At 39.6% G+C, this 15,868-nt stretch overlaps 1 protein-coding gene across 7 annotated transcripts; it reads left to right on the plus strand.

Moving 5' to 3' along the window:
- Positions 1-7,196: 7,196 nt before the first annotated feature.
- On the plus strand, positions 7,197-15,695 carry LOC131252757 (large ribosomal subunit protein uL6m-like). 7 transcript variants are annotated; one of them, XR_009174669.1, is made up of 4 exons: positions 7,197-7,230; positions 7,460-7,657; positions 7,700-7,793; positions 8,306-8,979. XR_009174669.1 is itself a non-coding variant. In XM_058253433.1 (3 exons), exon 3 carries the CDS (start codon positions 14,833-14,835, stop codon positions 15,139-15,141), a length of 309 nt encoding a protein of 102 aa, XP_058109416.1. In that variant the 5' UTR covers positions 7,197-7,230; positions 7,460-7,657; positions 14,802-14,832; the 3' UTR covers positions 15,142-15,695. The 7 variants fall into 7 exon arrangements, 5 of the variants coding, with proteins under 5 accessions (XP_058109416.1, XP_058109417.1, XP_058109418.1 ...); XR_009174670.1 differs by lacking the exon at positions 8,306-8,979 and having other exon boundaries at positions 7,700-8,029; XM_058253433.1 differs by lacking the exons at positions 7,700-7,793; positions 8,306-8,979 and adding an exon at positions 14,802-15,695.
- The last annotated feature ends 173 nt before the right edge of the window (positions 15,696-15,868 follow it).

A 15,868-nucleotide genomic window follows, 5' to 3' on the forward strand; every position in this document is an offset into this window, starting at 1 on the left:
TGGTGACAAAGACAAGGACTGTAATTAGTCATAGTGCATTTAGATAAGGATTTTAATTGCAGCTTACGTCCCCGCACTGGATACTTCTAGAGGAATTTGTACCAAATTGCAAAAATTACCCTCGTATGAATAGTTGGTTTTTCTTTTTGCCACGTGTGGGGCCCACCATTATGTATAAATGTGGAAACCGACTATCCGGCATGTGGTTCTGCCTTAAAAATTGGACGCCAGGAATTTAGGGTACTCAGTTGTCGGGTAGGCCACACCACATAATACAATGGACCACCACTGGAAAAACGTTGAAATTCAAAATGGTGGGTCACTAAATGGTTGGATCAGCCTAATTTAAGTACTTATGATGTGTCAAATCTTTTATCAAGAGGGTTTGTTGTTGCAATTCATAGACCATTTGATGACATTAAGAATTGTTTGATGTCATCAGGAAAATTTCAAATTTTCATACTGGTTACTAGATGCTTGTATTGTATTCTACTTGATGTTATTGAAGTCCCATCGAATATATTATAAGAAAATTTTAAAATTCATGTTTTATGGTTAGAATGTTTTGGTGTTGTGCTCAATAACATTTAAGAGATTCAATGACATTTAAGAGATTTGATGTCATTGACAAATCTTCAATGTCATTGAAGTGTCATCAAAGGTGTTATCGAACGTGCGTGCAAAATTACACAAAATTACATAATTGCATGATTTGTTTATAGGATGTGTGTGTGTGTGTAAGTAATTGAGAATATGGTGTATATTAAGGCTTTCTAATTCATTTCAAAACCTTGTGAGAGAGATTTGAAACTTATTCGAATTGGATAATCTTTTTCTGCTTTGTTTTTGTGTTTTATTTGATTCGTTTTTGTATGCTTTTACGGTTCCTCTGTTAGGGATTGTGTTGCGGAATCATACAGAGATAAATCTATAATAGTAATTCAAAAGCGTCAAGTAAACACAATAACATAAAGATTTAACGTGAAAAATCTTTTTGAAAAAAAAATCACAGCACAAAAGTGACCGATCTTCACTGTAAAAGCAAAAATTATAAAGAGAAATAACTTACCAGACTTGTAATCCTCAAATCTCTTCCTTACTCCACCCTTTAAAAAACCTAAGAACCCTTTTAGAAGGCTTTAAAATTTCTCACCTGTATATATAGTTGGAGAAAGAATCTCAAACAAAATCGGAAAGAATCATAAACGAAATCGAAAAAAAATTCTACACTTTCGCAGTTTTGCAAATAAAAATCTATGTGAAATTTGATTAGATTTAAAACATCAAATACAACGTCCTCACATTAAGGTGTCTCATTTTCTTGGTGGAATGACCACCCTAAACAATTTGGATGCATGCGTGCCTGCACTATGGTGAGTAATAGTCTACAAAGAGCTCACTTAGATAAGGATCTAAGGGTAAATTACTCTGTCACCCGGAAAAGTCTGATAGATCTCGTTTCCTTCGAGGGGAAATCTGCAAAAAATCTTTAAAATAGCGAGGAGGTAACTGTAATAATCGAAACAAATGGAGGCTAGTGTACTATTTGGAAACAGTATGTTGTTCACCGGACTACCAATTCAATTAGTGACCACCCTCTTGGCAATGAAAATGAGTAGTCCTTTCGTCACCGGTGGTGGGAATTAGTGCACCAACTGAGTTGGTGGTCCGGTGGACTACCGAACGGGACCTTCAGTAATATTAGGGACGCGGATTTCGTGCGAGGAACTGCCAGCGGCTAAAAGTTGGGTGGGGCCAAGGTGATGTCGATGGGGAATCAAACACGGCCATCAGCTCCAACCGGTTGGACCATAAGTTATGATTTGCAGAGTGGATAACTTTCAACTCATTAAGTACATGTCACATCCAATCCATCTAATAAGTTGGCCATCATAAAAATCACCTCAGAGAAAAACGTTCCATATCCAATCACTAAATTAGCCACACCTCTAATTTCTATTTATCAATGGTTAGATATTGTTTTCTATGGTGTGGCCCACTTGATTAATATATAGTTCTGATTTTGTTCAACAGGTGAACCTCAATGTGTAGAAAACCTATTGGAATGTTTTGATATCCCATACACTCAACAGGTTGGAAGTTATTTATTGGGTGGATTATAAAAGGTCGTCCAACTCATTGGACATGAGACCTTATTGCTATGTTGGTTGTACTTAAAAACTTTAAAACATGGTCTTGTTGGGTTGTTGGTTTTTGAAAAGGTTTTTTGATTTCAACAAACGTTTATTAAACAAGGAAAATAAGCGCGTCAAAGATTCACACGTGAACGTCGGAAGGGCGTCTAATCGGTCAACTTGGTTAGCCATGTGGGTAGACCCTGACAGCCCCTACAGTAGGGCCTGCCTCGATGTATGCATTTTATATCCACGCTATGGATATGTTTTCCTGTCTTTTTTTTAGGGTATGGTCCCAGAGATGAAGTAGATATAAATTTCCGGTGGACCACATCACAATAAACAGTAATCATTTAACAATCACCGTTAAAAATTTTCCTAAGGCCCACTGTAATATTTATTAACCATTAAACCTGTTAAAAGGGTCACATGGACATGGATGACAGGAAATAAATAAATAAATAAACATGTTAGATTGATCCAAACCTCTTGTGGCCTCCAAAAGATTTTTAATGGTCAATAATCACTTTTTTTATGGTGTGGTCTACCTGAAATTTGTTTCTGATTCCTTTTTGGGATTATGTCCTAAATTAAGCTAGAAAAACAGATGAACGGCCTGGATATATAAGGTATACATCGAGTGGACACTAATTTCAGGGTCGCACCCACCTCGTTGGTTCTAGGGTCGCAGCCAGGTCGCGCCGCAGTCAGGCCACTTCACACGTGTGTGGAATTGAGCTTTCGAGAAAAGGGCATCTCACACCTCTGGTGAACTAGTGAACCGCCGGCATGAGAAGGCACGACTTGGCTGGTACCCTCAACCAGCTATGTGTGTAGTTCCCTGTGGGGCCCACCTTGATGTATGCATTGTATATCTATACCATCTATCCTTTTTGCATACTACTTCTATAAAATGAGCCTAAAAATGAATCAAATAAAAATCTCAGGTAGACGGCATTATAGGAAACAATAGTAAATTATTATTATTATTACTTTTTTGAAGATATAAATCAAGCCGCTACATGTGTTTTCCTATTATGAGGTCTTTGTAACCTTATTACCAGGTTGGATAGCAAATAGGCATTACAGTGGATCCAATGAAGTTTTCAACCGTCGGCATTCAATGGCCACCATTTCGTATGGTTTGGTCCACTGGAGATTTTTATCTACTTTATTTTTTAACTTTTAACCCACGGGATAAAATGAGTTGGAAAAATATGAATAAATGGGGTTGACATACATCGCATACATTAAGGTGGGCTCCATAGTCAAGGTACTACTCACATAGCTGGTTTGGGGGTACCAGCCAAGCCGCACCCGTAGTTGTGGGTTTAATTTGCGGATCATAGCCAACATGAGGAGTGTGATATTTTCATTTTTAAGGCATGGTTTAAGGGGTGCCAATTAGTTGTTACCCCACTAACACCTTAGGAACTGTACCCAACGTAAAAAGTGCTTAAAATAATTAGGAGAACAATGTGGAGAAGCCAAATAGGACACTACTTTTGGCCTAAAACCTCATGCACTAGTAGACATTATGCCTATCCATAAATAATATGTTTACTATTTATAATAAGTTGAGAATTATAAGAGTTTTAGTTGTAATTTGATTTTGAAATTTCTTTCTTTGCTTAGTACTCTTAAAGGGTTACGAACTCATTTATTTCATTCACCAATCAAATTATGAATTTTATAAAATTTATTTTCTATTTTCCTTGACTTTTTTCTTATGAATTTGAGAAGTCAGTTTGAGGAGTCTAGAGAAGCTCCGTGAACTTGGAGTAGTTACCCCTACGTCACAGGACTTGTACATTGTTGCATGCCCATGAGGGAATCCTATCTTAAAAGGACATCACATGTAAGTTCATGCATGATTCGGCACTAAAGCTTGGGCGAGGCCTGCCTATATGGGGAGCCCAGCAACAGTCTAACCCGCGGACCACACGGTTCAACACTAACCATGGGCCGCAAAATGTCGTCCACTCATTTTTGTTAGCAAAGCTCTTATATAATAAGTTGGAGAAATGAGCCCACTGTCATCATCATGCCGTTGCAATTGCGGTTTGCGACCATGGATTCCGGTGTTGGGATTAATTGACCGTTGCAACCTGCGGTTTGCGACCATGGATTCCGGCGTTGGGATTAATTGACCGTTGCAACCTACACAAGATTTAATCTGTCCAAAAGTACTTACTTTTATTTATTTATTTATTTATTTTTATTATTATTATTTTTTTTTGGGGGGGGGGGGCGGGGCGGCGGGTTAGCTTGTTAGTACACATCCATGTCAGTACACAGACTCCATGTTAGCCACCCCCACTAGGGATGGATACCAAGACCTCAAGTGTTGAAACGAGGTATCTCCACTCAGTCTGCCAGTTGAGCTATGGATTTGGGTGTCCAAAAGTACTTACCTATTTGTAAGTATCTGTGCTGAAAATCAGGCTGGTGATCTCATAAGGTAGGGCCGTATGGTTAAAAATATATGGCCGGCTAAAAATAAAATATCTCAGTCAATTGCTTCACATTGAAAACTTGGGCTTATCTTATCATTATTGTAGTCCAATTTGACTGTTGTGGGACCCTCATAAGTTTGGCAGATGGTGTGCGCGTGTAGACGGTTGTCTTGTTCTTATGTATAGTCTTAGCAAAGTTCTTTAGCTCGGTGTGCCAAGGTCTGGGTAGACCTGAAAGTAATCTAGGCCGTCCAATTAGTATGCTCTTTGGTGGATGATTACTATCGTACTAACGTGCTAAGTAAATCGGGACACCCAAGTAAAATGAATGCGGAACGTTTGTTATCCTTTTCTGACCGTCCTTTTTCTAGCAGAAGCGTGGCCTCCTTGTTGAGTAGACTCGCCTGAATTTTGGGCTGAGCATCATTCACTGTAGGAGAAGTGTGATGAACGGACAGGATATCACACGTGTTCCCCATTGACAGCGCTTAAGTTTTAGTCATTAAAAAACCCGGCCGTGGACTGGCTTGTGACCCATGCACTTCACCGCCATGTATGTGTTTCATTCACGCCAGGCATTTATTTTTTCAGCTCATTTTAGATATGATACTATTTTTGAGGCCGTTCTGAATCTCAGGTGGACCACATCCAAGGAAACAAACATGATTGAACAACCACCGTTTAAAACTTCTTAAGCGCCACCACATTTATTTTAGGGCTGTCAGACCGAGCTTATTTAAAATTCTTATTTTATCCCTACTATATTATCCATCGACCCCAGGGGAAAACATGTATCAGCTTGGATTAGAAATCGGATTGTGCATTGAGTTACTGGCTTTTATTGTAAGTAAACTCTATTGAAGCTACTGTGAGCATGTATAATGTGAATGTGCATGTAGTTTATCAACCTCTTTCATGTATTTTTTTTAAGCTCATTTGACAGGTTTAGCCAAAAATGGAAGTATATCTAAAACTCAAATAAACCGTACCAAAAGAAATGGTGTGAGTAATAATGGTTATTTATCATCCAACCTATTTATAAGATCATACAAACATGTTATGAAAGGAAAAAACAAATATCAGCTTGACTGGCTCTTAAAAAATTTTCAATGGTAGCTGTTTTAGGGAAAGGCAGTCCCATTGTCTTTAGGGTCGGCTTGAGTTGACAAGCATACACTTCTACACCATCTCATCCGGAGAAACTAGAGTTCACTTCCCCAAGCGTAGTTTTCCTCAACGTGCATCTTTGAGCTTCCACTTATGCACCTCATAAGGACTGTCTTCAAGTGCCCTAGTCAGCCAACTCGGCTCAGGACAGACCCAAGAGGTTGATCGGCTCGGTGGAGTTGAGGAATAACTGATCAAGGACAGATGGGACCAACAAGAAGATAAGTCCATCTTTCAGCTCGAAGAAACCGATAGCTCATACGTCAAATCTAAAACTTTTGAGCTCCTTAGAATAATTCTTGGCTGATCAACTGTTGAGTTAAACTCGGCTTAGTACGGTTCTCGGCTCATCCCTGGTTGATCGATGGGTTTAGCACGACTCAATCCAAGTCAGTTCCATCCATTCAATCAGTTGGTCCAGTGTCCAACTCAGGTCTAGCACGAGTAAATGAAAGTTCAGTCTAAATCTTTATGATGTCTAATTTTTGTAGTCTTTAACTTCTTCATAAGCCCTAATAACCTCCTCAGATCATTCATATACGAATCCACCTTGAACGAGACAAGGGGTCCATACTGTGCCGACCTACCTCATCAGCTGGGCAGATGATCTTACTTGGCTATGCACAACTCCGGAGTAATCATTAACACCCATCACTTACGTAACCATCCACTGCTTGATTCCAGGGTAACTGCCCATATTCACTACTCATGCACATTTTGTCCAACGACTAAGATCGTGCTTAAAATTACAGACTACCTTGTCCTATAAAATACTATAAATAAGAGAACCATCTACATGAAAAGATACACAGAATCTCTCACCCTAAACCTTTCAACACGACTAGACTTAGATTCCTAACCTGACATTGGCTTGGGAGAGCCTCTACTCTAGCCAGGGTCTCTTTTATTCTTCTCATATGCACATGCTCAGAGGTCATAAGATGGCAAATTCTCACATAACCATTAGTAGTTAAATTCACACTGTTTCAGTAATCCACTTAAGAATTTTATATCTTTCATTTTTTTTTTTTAGGTAGAGCACCGAAATTATCAGTAAAATGGATGGATGGAGGGGATAAAATAGGTATATCACGAGCCCATGGAGTTTACTTGCACGCTGCTCCCTACGCAGCCTGCTTCCGATCCAATGCTTCACCGGCCCCAGGAAGTTTTAAATGGTAGGCGTTCAATCACCACTGTTTCCTATAGTGTAGTCCACCTTAGATTTGGATCCACCTCATTTTTAGGATGTGCCCTAAAATGAGCCTTCAAAATGGATGGACGGCGTGGATAAAACACACGCATCATGGTGGGGCCCACAGAGCTTTTCCATCAGCTCCCGGGCTGGTGCGGGGGTGACCACCATTCCCTCCCTCCCTCTCTCTCTCAATCCGCTTCCGGCGCTGCCCCTTCCGTACGTAGGCTCTCCGTCTCTCCTGTCCGCCGGCTCTCCGTCTCTCCTCTCTCATTAGGTACGCTTTCTCTCAGCACCCTTCTTCTCGGAAGACCGTATAGGATACGTCTAGCTGTATTCCGAATCGGAGATTTGGGGTTTTTGTATAGCAGACGTGTAAACGGAGAATTGGGGTTTCTTAGGGGTCGTTTGGATGCTTGTAAATGGGGCAAGTTGTAAATGATTTACCTGTAACACTCTGCGTTTGGATGGCTTTTTTGCCTTTAAATCATTTACAGCATTTACAGGCAAAAAGGTCGGATTTCATTTACAGGCTCCTGATTTACAGGTTGCCAGTTTCCAACGGCTTTTTCTTTGAAGGATTCTCTATAAAGGAGAGACGCATCTCCTCTCTCCACCGGCTCTCTCTCTCTCTCTCCTCCCAACAGTAGCTGATCTCGGTACCCGTCCCCTTTCCGGCGAGGCAACGTCTCTCTACTGGCGAGGTGTGTACTGTTTCTTTTTTTTTAAAAAAATAAATTCACCAGGTGATGGAAGACGAGTCGTTTTCGGTAGTAATGATGAAACTACCCAGGAGGGTAGTAATCGGTGCTGGAAAAGCTCCGTGGGCCCCACCATGATGTGTCTTATCCATGCCATCCATCCCTTTTGCCAAGTCATTTTAGGGCATGAGCCCAAAAATGAGGGAGATCCAACTCTTAGGTGGACGACACTACAAGAAACAGTGGTAATTGAACCCCCACCATTTAAAACTTCCTAGGGCCCACTGGTTTGTTTATTTGCCATCCAACCTGTTGATTAGGTTACACAGACCTGGATGAACGGAGAACACAAATATCAGCTTGATCCAACACTTTTGTGGCCACGCCCCCCCCCCCCACAAAGAAGTTTTTGATGGTGGGCGTTCAAATACCACTGTTTCCTATGGTGTGGTCCACCTGAGATTTGGATTTGCCTCATTTTTGGGCTCATGCCCAAAATTGACCAAGGTGGCTTCATAGCATTTGGCCTTCACCAAGTGTTAGGGACACACTCAGTGTGGAATAGAGAAAAATCTGGGCAATTCTTGGTTAGCCCCTTTTACAGGTTGCTCTTTGAGTTACCTTTTGAAACAGCATATCGCTTATGTTTAGTTCTGTAGGACCCGCGAAAGTTGCCTCCTTCACATGGTTGGTGGGGAGGAATAAGGTTCTCACGGTTGATAACCATCAGAGGAAGAAGATGATTACTAATGTTTATATGCCATGCATGCAAGATGCTTAGTCTGCCAATCATCTTTTTTTATATTGCCCCTTTGATGGTGAGACGTGGGAGAGGTTATTGGTGACCTTTGATGTGCAGTGGGTGATGTTGGGATCTATTGAGTCTATTTTCTTCTTGGCAAGGTGGGGTTGGGAAGAAAGGGATGATGCTTTGGAAGCTCTCATTATCAGCAGGCATCTGGGCCTTGTGGTGAGAGGAATGGTCGATGTTTTCACAATTGAAGTGGGCTAGCTTAGGAGTTTTGTAATAGGACTAAATTGGATGTAAATGGATTGGGCCTCAAATATTAAGGCTCTCAGTGAGTGTCCTCTCTCAATTACGTCTCGGTATGCTTTGTAATTGTCTATTGCTTGCTTTCTGGCTATTGACTTTTTATTTAAAAAATCATCACCTTCCAAAACTGAGTGTACTCTCTCAATTACCTCTTGGTCTGCTTTGTAATTGTCTATTGCTTGTTTTCTGATTATTGCCTTTTTTATTAATAAAATCATCACCTTCCAAAAAACAGTGACCACTAATTTTTGCGACAAGGATCACTTCCTTTGAGCTTCAGGAGTGGCACACTAGCATGCATCTGCATGACTCTTCTTGACATGGATGACTCACCAAAGCTGAAGTCTGCTTATGGATGATCTGCAATCATGCCTTATATTATCAATCTCTCAACAATAGATTAACACTATCATTTAAGGCATTTATCGCAAGTAGAGTCACGGGCCAGGGCGATCGCTTCACACCTCAAGGTGGTCCCCATACCATTGTAAAGGTAGGCAGTGGTGAGCTTTCCATTTTCATGCATCTTGCAATGTGCCTTGGTTGGGAGACGAAATAATGACCACATCAAAAATTCTAATTCATAAATCCTGTCGGAAGAGGGCACTAGATCACATCCATTCCAACAATTGGAACAGAGTCTAACAGAATTTTTTTCATGCCCATAACACAGTTTCGAAAGAACAAAATTTTCTTTGTTATGTTAGGCTTACCAGCTCAAAGACAACCTCATTTCTAGCAAGAGATTCCACCAAACTTATACAGACATCTGAGGCCTATCTTAGTTCAAAGTTAGTCTCTAGCCCATACCAGAATCCAATCCTTCACAGCATCTCTAGAATTGTCAAAGTATCCATCCAATCATGGAAGAACACTTGTTCTAGGTCTCTCCAGCAAAACTGGACAACAAAGGACTACAGATCCATTCTCGATGCCCTCAGAACACCACTTACAAATCCTATCAGTTAAATTCATCAATCTTGACAAAAAAGGAAGCGGTTATATATCCTTTCAAAGAAAAAAAAATGAAGATCTTGGAAGGACGGTAAACTTTCTGTAAGCTGTTCCATCTAAGGATGAAATGATGATCATCACCAGAGTCATCAAGCACTCTCAAGTTGATTTTATAGTGTTCAAATACTTTTATCTTCAACCTGAGGAGGGATTAAAGGGATATCAGGGATTTCATCCGCCAGTCAGCCGAATACATCTAATAATGTTTTTGTTTTGTGTTCCCCTTTGGTATTCAATTATAGTGACCTTTTCCAACATTATTCTCCAAATCAACTAGAGAGAATCAGTGAGGCCCTCCACAAGATAGGAGAGTGATTAGGTATCAAGAGACAAAAAGAAGATCCAGAAGCACATCGGCGAGATTGGAAATGCACTTAGTTTGCAGGTGCCATTATTTACAGTCCGGGTCCTACGTGCTATGATTATATTCATATGCGTAAGGATACTCTTTTGCGCTTGTGAGACATTATGAAAGATAAATGCAACATACATGGTACATCTCGAGTGACTTTTTTTTCTTTTTTCTTTTTTATACATGGTACATCTAGAGTGACTTTAGAGGAAGGATTAGTTATATTTTTACATACACCTAGTGATCACGTGAAGAATCGTGTTGCAACTTGCAATACCATTTTAATCATTCAGGTGGAACAATTAGCCGCCACTTTAATAAGGTACTTGATGGTGTGCGTGATATTAGATGGGATTAGGTGGTATGGAATTGCATTTGGTCCCATGTGAATTCCATCTGGTGTTTGGAAACAAGAGGAAGGATTGGATTAATCCCGGTATCATATATTCCAAAGCCAATGGTGGATACTGCAAGATTTATGGTGGATCTCGAAATCCACTATATTTGTGGGCCCCTCGCAGATGCGTGTGTTTTATCCACGCTCTCCATCCATATGTGCCATTTGCATGTGGCATTCAAGTTGCATATGTATAGGTGATTGACATCAGTTGTGAAATGTGGTCTGTTGATTACAATTCTATGGTGCACCAAATGCAGGCATCACTTAATACATTGCATTTCCCAAGGGAAGAACTTGATCCCAAATATGGGATTGGACGGTGAAAATACCATGGTATTTGCAGACATGCAATCATTGTGATAGAATTCATCAGAGTTAGTTAAAAACAAAATTTCTCATCATATTATATTTATTTGTGATTTGTAATAGAAGCTTTATCATTAATAGAATTTAATATATGAACTACTTTTTTTTTTTTTTTTCTACAAGCACACTCTGATGCTGGCTCAATAAAGAACAAGCCAAATTCACAGTACCACAATATGGAGATAGTTTCAAAGTGGGCAATGCGATTGGAAGCATGTCAAACACTACTTTCGAACTTGTAAAAGAGAATTCACCATATTGCCCAATGGATGATATTCTGATAACATTGTTGCCCTTTGCAGGAATGTGATCAAATACACCATCGGGCGATGATTACTTCTCGGAGGAGACATAGTTGCAGGCTGAATAAGTCGGGGAAGTATTCCTTCAAATGTGGGAACGCCAACTTCAATACATAAGAAGAAAAAGGAGCTGACTCTCCAAAGGGGTGTAATGCAAAAATTGGACTGTTTATGTGACACAATCGAGGAATATGACAGAAATAAGAGGGATTTGCCGGTCAAGGTGTGGAAGGAATTAAAAAATCTCACAATCATCGATAACGATATAATGTGGAAGGCCGCCAACTATCTTGCAAAGTGACTGGGTTTATTCAGGTTTTTTCTTGGAATTGAACCTGAACTTAAAAGATGAATGGTTAGAGAGGTGCATTCGGTGATAAATTTATTCTAAATGTTGTTGTTTAGAGTTGTTATGTATTTGAATTAATGAAGACATATGGTAACTATGTTTATCTTTATGTATTTATGGTTAACAATTTATATTCAGTTATTTGGCCTCATAAAATGACATTTGAATTTGTGGGCTCACTTCTATAGCTCACCTAATGCTTGATTTACTGTGAGGATCAACCCTAAGCTTTATTGAGATGGGCTCAACCTAATGATCCATCTTAAAATTCACTCTTATATTTTATTTGAATATTTTTTTAAGGATTTACCTTTCTAAACTATCTCATGTGTGAATGTCCAATTACAAGATATATAAAAAATTTACAGGCTATCCAAACATAGACAATCATTTACCTGTAAATCATTTACAACTTAAAGCTAAGTAAGACAAATTGTAAGGGGTCATTTGGATGCCTGCAAATAGTTTAAGATGTAAATCATTTACAACCTGTCCTGTTTGGCTTTAAGCTATAAATGATTTACAGGTAAATGATTGTCTATGTTTGGGTAACCTGTAAATTGTTTATATATCTTGTAATTGAATATTCACACTTAAGATAGTTTAGAGAAGTAAATCCTTAAAAAATATTCAAATGACATATAAGAGTGGATTTTAAGATGGATCATTGGGTTGAGTCCATCTTGATAAAGCTTAGGGTTGATCCTCACGGTAAACTAAGTTTTAGGTGGGGCTCATGAATTCAAATGCCCTTTTATGAGGCCAAACAACTGAATATAAATGGTTAACCATAAACACATTAAGATAAACATGGTCAACATATGTATTCATTAATCCAAATGCATAACAACTCTAGAAAACAACATTTAGAATAAATCTATTGTCAAATGGTTCTCTCCAACCATTCAACTTTAAGCTCAGGTTCGCATTGGGACTTTGCACAATCATAAATATAGATCCTTTGCTCTCTATGATAGTTGTCATGTTCAAATTGTGTAGAAGGTACCCCCATATTCTGATGTGTAAAGCCACTGCTACTACCATTGCCATCAGACGGTCTTTTCCCCACTGCTACTATACCATTGAACTGTGAATGTACTAACTCTGGACCTATCTGACTTTGATTGCCTTGGCCATGAAGTGCAAGTAGTCACCCTTCTACCTTCATCCGCATCCACTGTCCTTTCTTAACTCGTCATTTATAGCATTGTTGAGATCCTCATCCTTCAACAACACTGGCTCATCCTATCTTAATGAGCCATAGGTTAAGTGGGTCCTCATATTCGGAATATAATCCAAGCTAGTTAGACATATTCAAGGTCAACTTTTATCTTGATCAGGCCATTTTGGTCTCTTAATATCAAATTATTATGTATGGATGCCAAATTCTAAAATTTTCACAATGACATCTGTTTCTTGTCTTGGCATGGAACCGTGGATCACTGAAATAGTGCTCCAGATCCTCTCACAGCTTGATGAGGAGCACGTTTGACTCAAGGCCACTACTAAGAACGCCATCTCCATAAATATCCCATTAAATATTTAAATATAAAAGAAATAATTTAGTAATCCAGTTGCCAGTTCTGAATTCATAATAATAAATGATAAATCTCAAATATCTAATGAGTAATTACATGGACCACACTTTTTGATGGCTTTCTTGGTGAGATCCTGACCAAATTTTATTTTTTTATTTGATCGATAAACTGATGAAACTCGGCCCACCCACCCAACAAACGGCACTCCTTAGGTAGGGTCGAAGAAATGTCGCTTTTGATGAGGCAATAATATCCAATAGTCACGTTTGATATGTGACTTAACTACTTTAACTGATGCTCGACCGCTCACTGTGCTCCCCATGCGACTCACTCTGCGTTGAGGTGTTGTGCCTCCACTGGCTCGGATGCTTCATTTGGGCCCAAGACAACATAGGAGAGAATAGCGTGGAGATTCATTGAATAGCATACTCCTACCCTCATTCTGTTGATCAAGTGAGATGAATCAAAAGCAATACGCCGTACGCACAGTGGTTGTCATTTGTTGTCGATATGTTAGTCGTTGTGTTATGACATTCAGGGGTTGTGGAACAGGTGGGTTTAAATCCCAAAGCCCCTCTGTTTCGTACGTGACTCTTTAAGTCGTTTCTTAAGAGGTCGTTCCAGGGGACTGAGCGAGCAGAGCGGAGTGATCCACAACTCCAGGGTGTAAAATAAACCTCCTTCACTTCCTTCCTCTCTTGCGAAGCTGCGCGTAAGCACCGGATAGCATTCCTGAGTCCGCCGAGCGCAGCTGCTAAGATATTTCATAACTACAATCAGGTTTAACAGATGCTAAATCTCCCCTCATGTTTGCTCATATATCCCATTTTGTTATTGTGTACTATTGTATAACCAAGAGCAGAAAGGCTGGGTAGTCTGTACTATTTGTACAACCAAAACTGAAAGGCTGGGTGTAGTAATCAGTTGGAGTGGGTATGAATAATGTTTCCCATGTCAGTATTTGGTTTCAACTACATCATGGAATAAGCATGTATTTTTTTCAACAAACTAATGGATGTGCTGCCACTCATGAAATAAAAACTGCGCATTCACTGGCAACCCTGATACTAATTATTGCCGTTACTTGGTACCGGAGACGGCTGATGTACCCTCAGAGGCTGCCTTAAATGGCTCTCCTCCGACACACCCTAATGGCCAAACGCACTCAAAGGCTTGGGCTGCCTTAAATGGCAAGTGGTAAACTGGAGGAGGTCAGACGAGGGCGAGGTGGCAACTCCGGCCCGGCAGGGGGGTGGGGTTGAGCTCATGCAAGATGCCTTACACTGTCGAGGCCTAAGTGGAATCACTTAGGTAGAATACCATTCACCCCCCTAATTGCTGCTATTAGGGGTCTTATGACATGCCTGTGATTCTTGATGCTGTTCACATTCACTTCTGTTAATTCCTTATATGGTGGATTGCTGTGTGGAAGTTCCTAACTTTTTCAGCGGTAGGAAAAACATGAGATTGGGCAGTGGATTCATCTTACAAAATAAATTTTTAATGGATAATTTCCCTTAAAAAATGACTTCATTTTGAGTGATGAATTTGTTTCATAGGATTTGAAACCAACCATAGAACTTGAATTGTATGTATATTTTATTTTATTTGTGTCAATAATAATCTATCTTTCTGTTCCAAAATTTGTGGTTCAGTTTTTTTTTTTTTTTTTTTGTTCCTGTTCTTTCCATCTATTTTAATTTTTATTCATTCATTTCACCCCTTTTCTTCCCTTCCTATACAATTTAAGTTGCATTATTTTCTTTTAACAGGCTTCAAGTGGCTGGTTGGTAAAAGCTACAAATGGAAGCGAAATTCTTTCGGTTTCTCAAAATTGTGGGAGTTGGGTTCAAAGCAAGAGCTGAAGCAGAAGGCCGCATGCTGTATCTGAAATTGGGTTACAGTCATGAGGTTGAACTAACCGTCCCACCAGCTGTCCGTGTGTTTTGTTTTAAACCCAACATAGTCTGCTGTACTGGTATAGATCTGCAAAGGGTGACTCAGTTTGCTGCCGCTGTCCGTATTTGTAAACCCCCTGAAGTTTACAAAGGCAAGGGTATAATGTACATCGATGAAGTCATCAAGAAGAAACAAGGAAAGAAGTCCAAATAATGCATAGGCAGAAGGAGAAGACGGATCTCCAAAGGCCGACTCTTAAATATCTACAGTCTGCACTGGGGGCCAATTTGTTTCATCTTTTTTTTTTTTTTTACCCTTTTCTGGGAAGAGGTCATGTTGCAATAGAGCTTAGCTGAGGTTTGAACTCTTGATCTCAAGAGGTACAAGGTTGAGGTCATCTTTGCCAGATTTCTTGAATCATTTGAGGAAGTAGGTTGGAATGAAGCTTTTCACAGCTCACTGATCATCTCCATACAGGCTGTTATTCTCATCGCAGGTGCTGCAAAACCAGTTTGTTGATACAAGCCATGTGGGAGAGAAAAATAAGGACTATTGTCTACCGGTCGGTTACATTTTTAGTTGATGATGCTCAATTTTCAAAGTCATTAAAAAGGGTTGATATGGATGTGGCTGGAGCAGCGGCAATGTACATTCCAGTTTTACCATTGATTTATATTTTTCACAAGAGCTTGTGAGGAACACAACAAAGGCCAGCATGTATCTGTTAGAACTTTACCCAGTGTAGGAATTCTTGCTTAGTCACAAAACACACTTTTGGGGCTGTTTGGAAAGGTGAAAGACCTTGGAAAAGAAATCAATTTCTGCAACATCTAATTTTCCTCGTTTGAGAAAAAAATGTTGGCACAAAAATAGATTTCCATTTGCAAGGTTAAAAATGTTGGCGCAAAGATGGAAGACATGGATTTCTACTGAATAAACA

Source organism: Magnolia sinica, chromosome 8 (genome assembly GCF_029962835.1).
Source record: "Magnolia sinica isolate HGM2019 chromosome 8, MsV1, whole genome shotgun sequence".
Classification (NCBI taxonomy): Eukaryota; Viridiplantae; Streptophyta; class Magnoliopsida; order Magnoliales; family Magnoliaceae; genus Magnolia; species Magnolia sinica.

Excerpts from the sequence above, each read along its gene's own strand:
- LOC131252757 (XM_058253433.1), top strand. The coding sequence starts at position 14,833 with ATGGAAGCGAAATTCTTTCGGTTTCTCAAAATTGTGGGAGTTGGGTTC.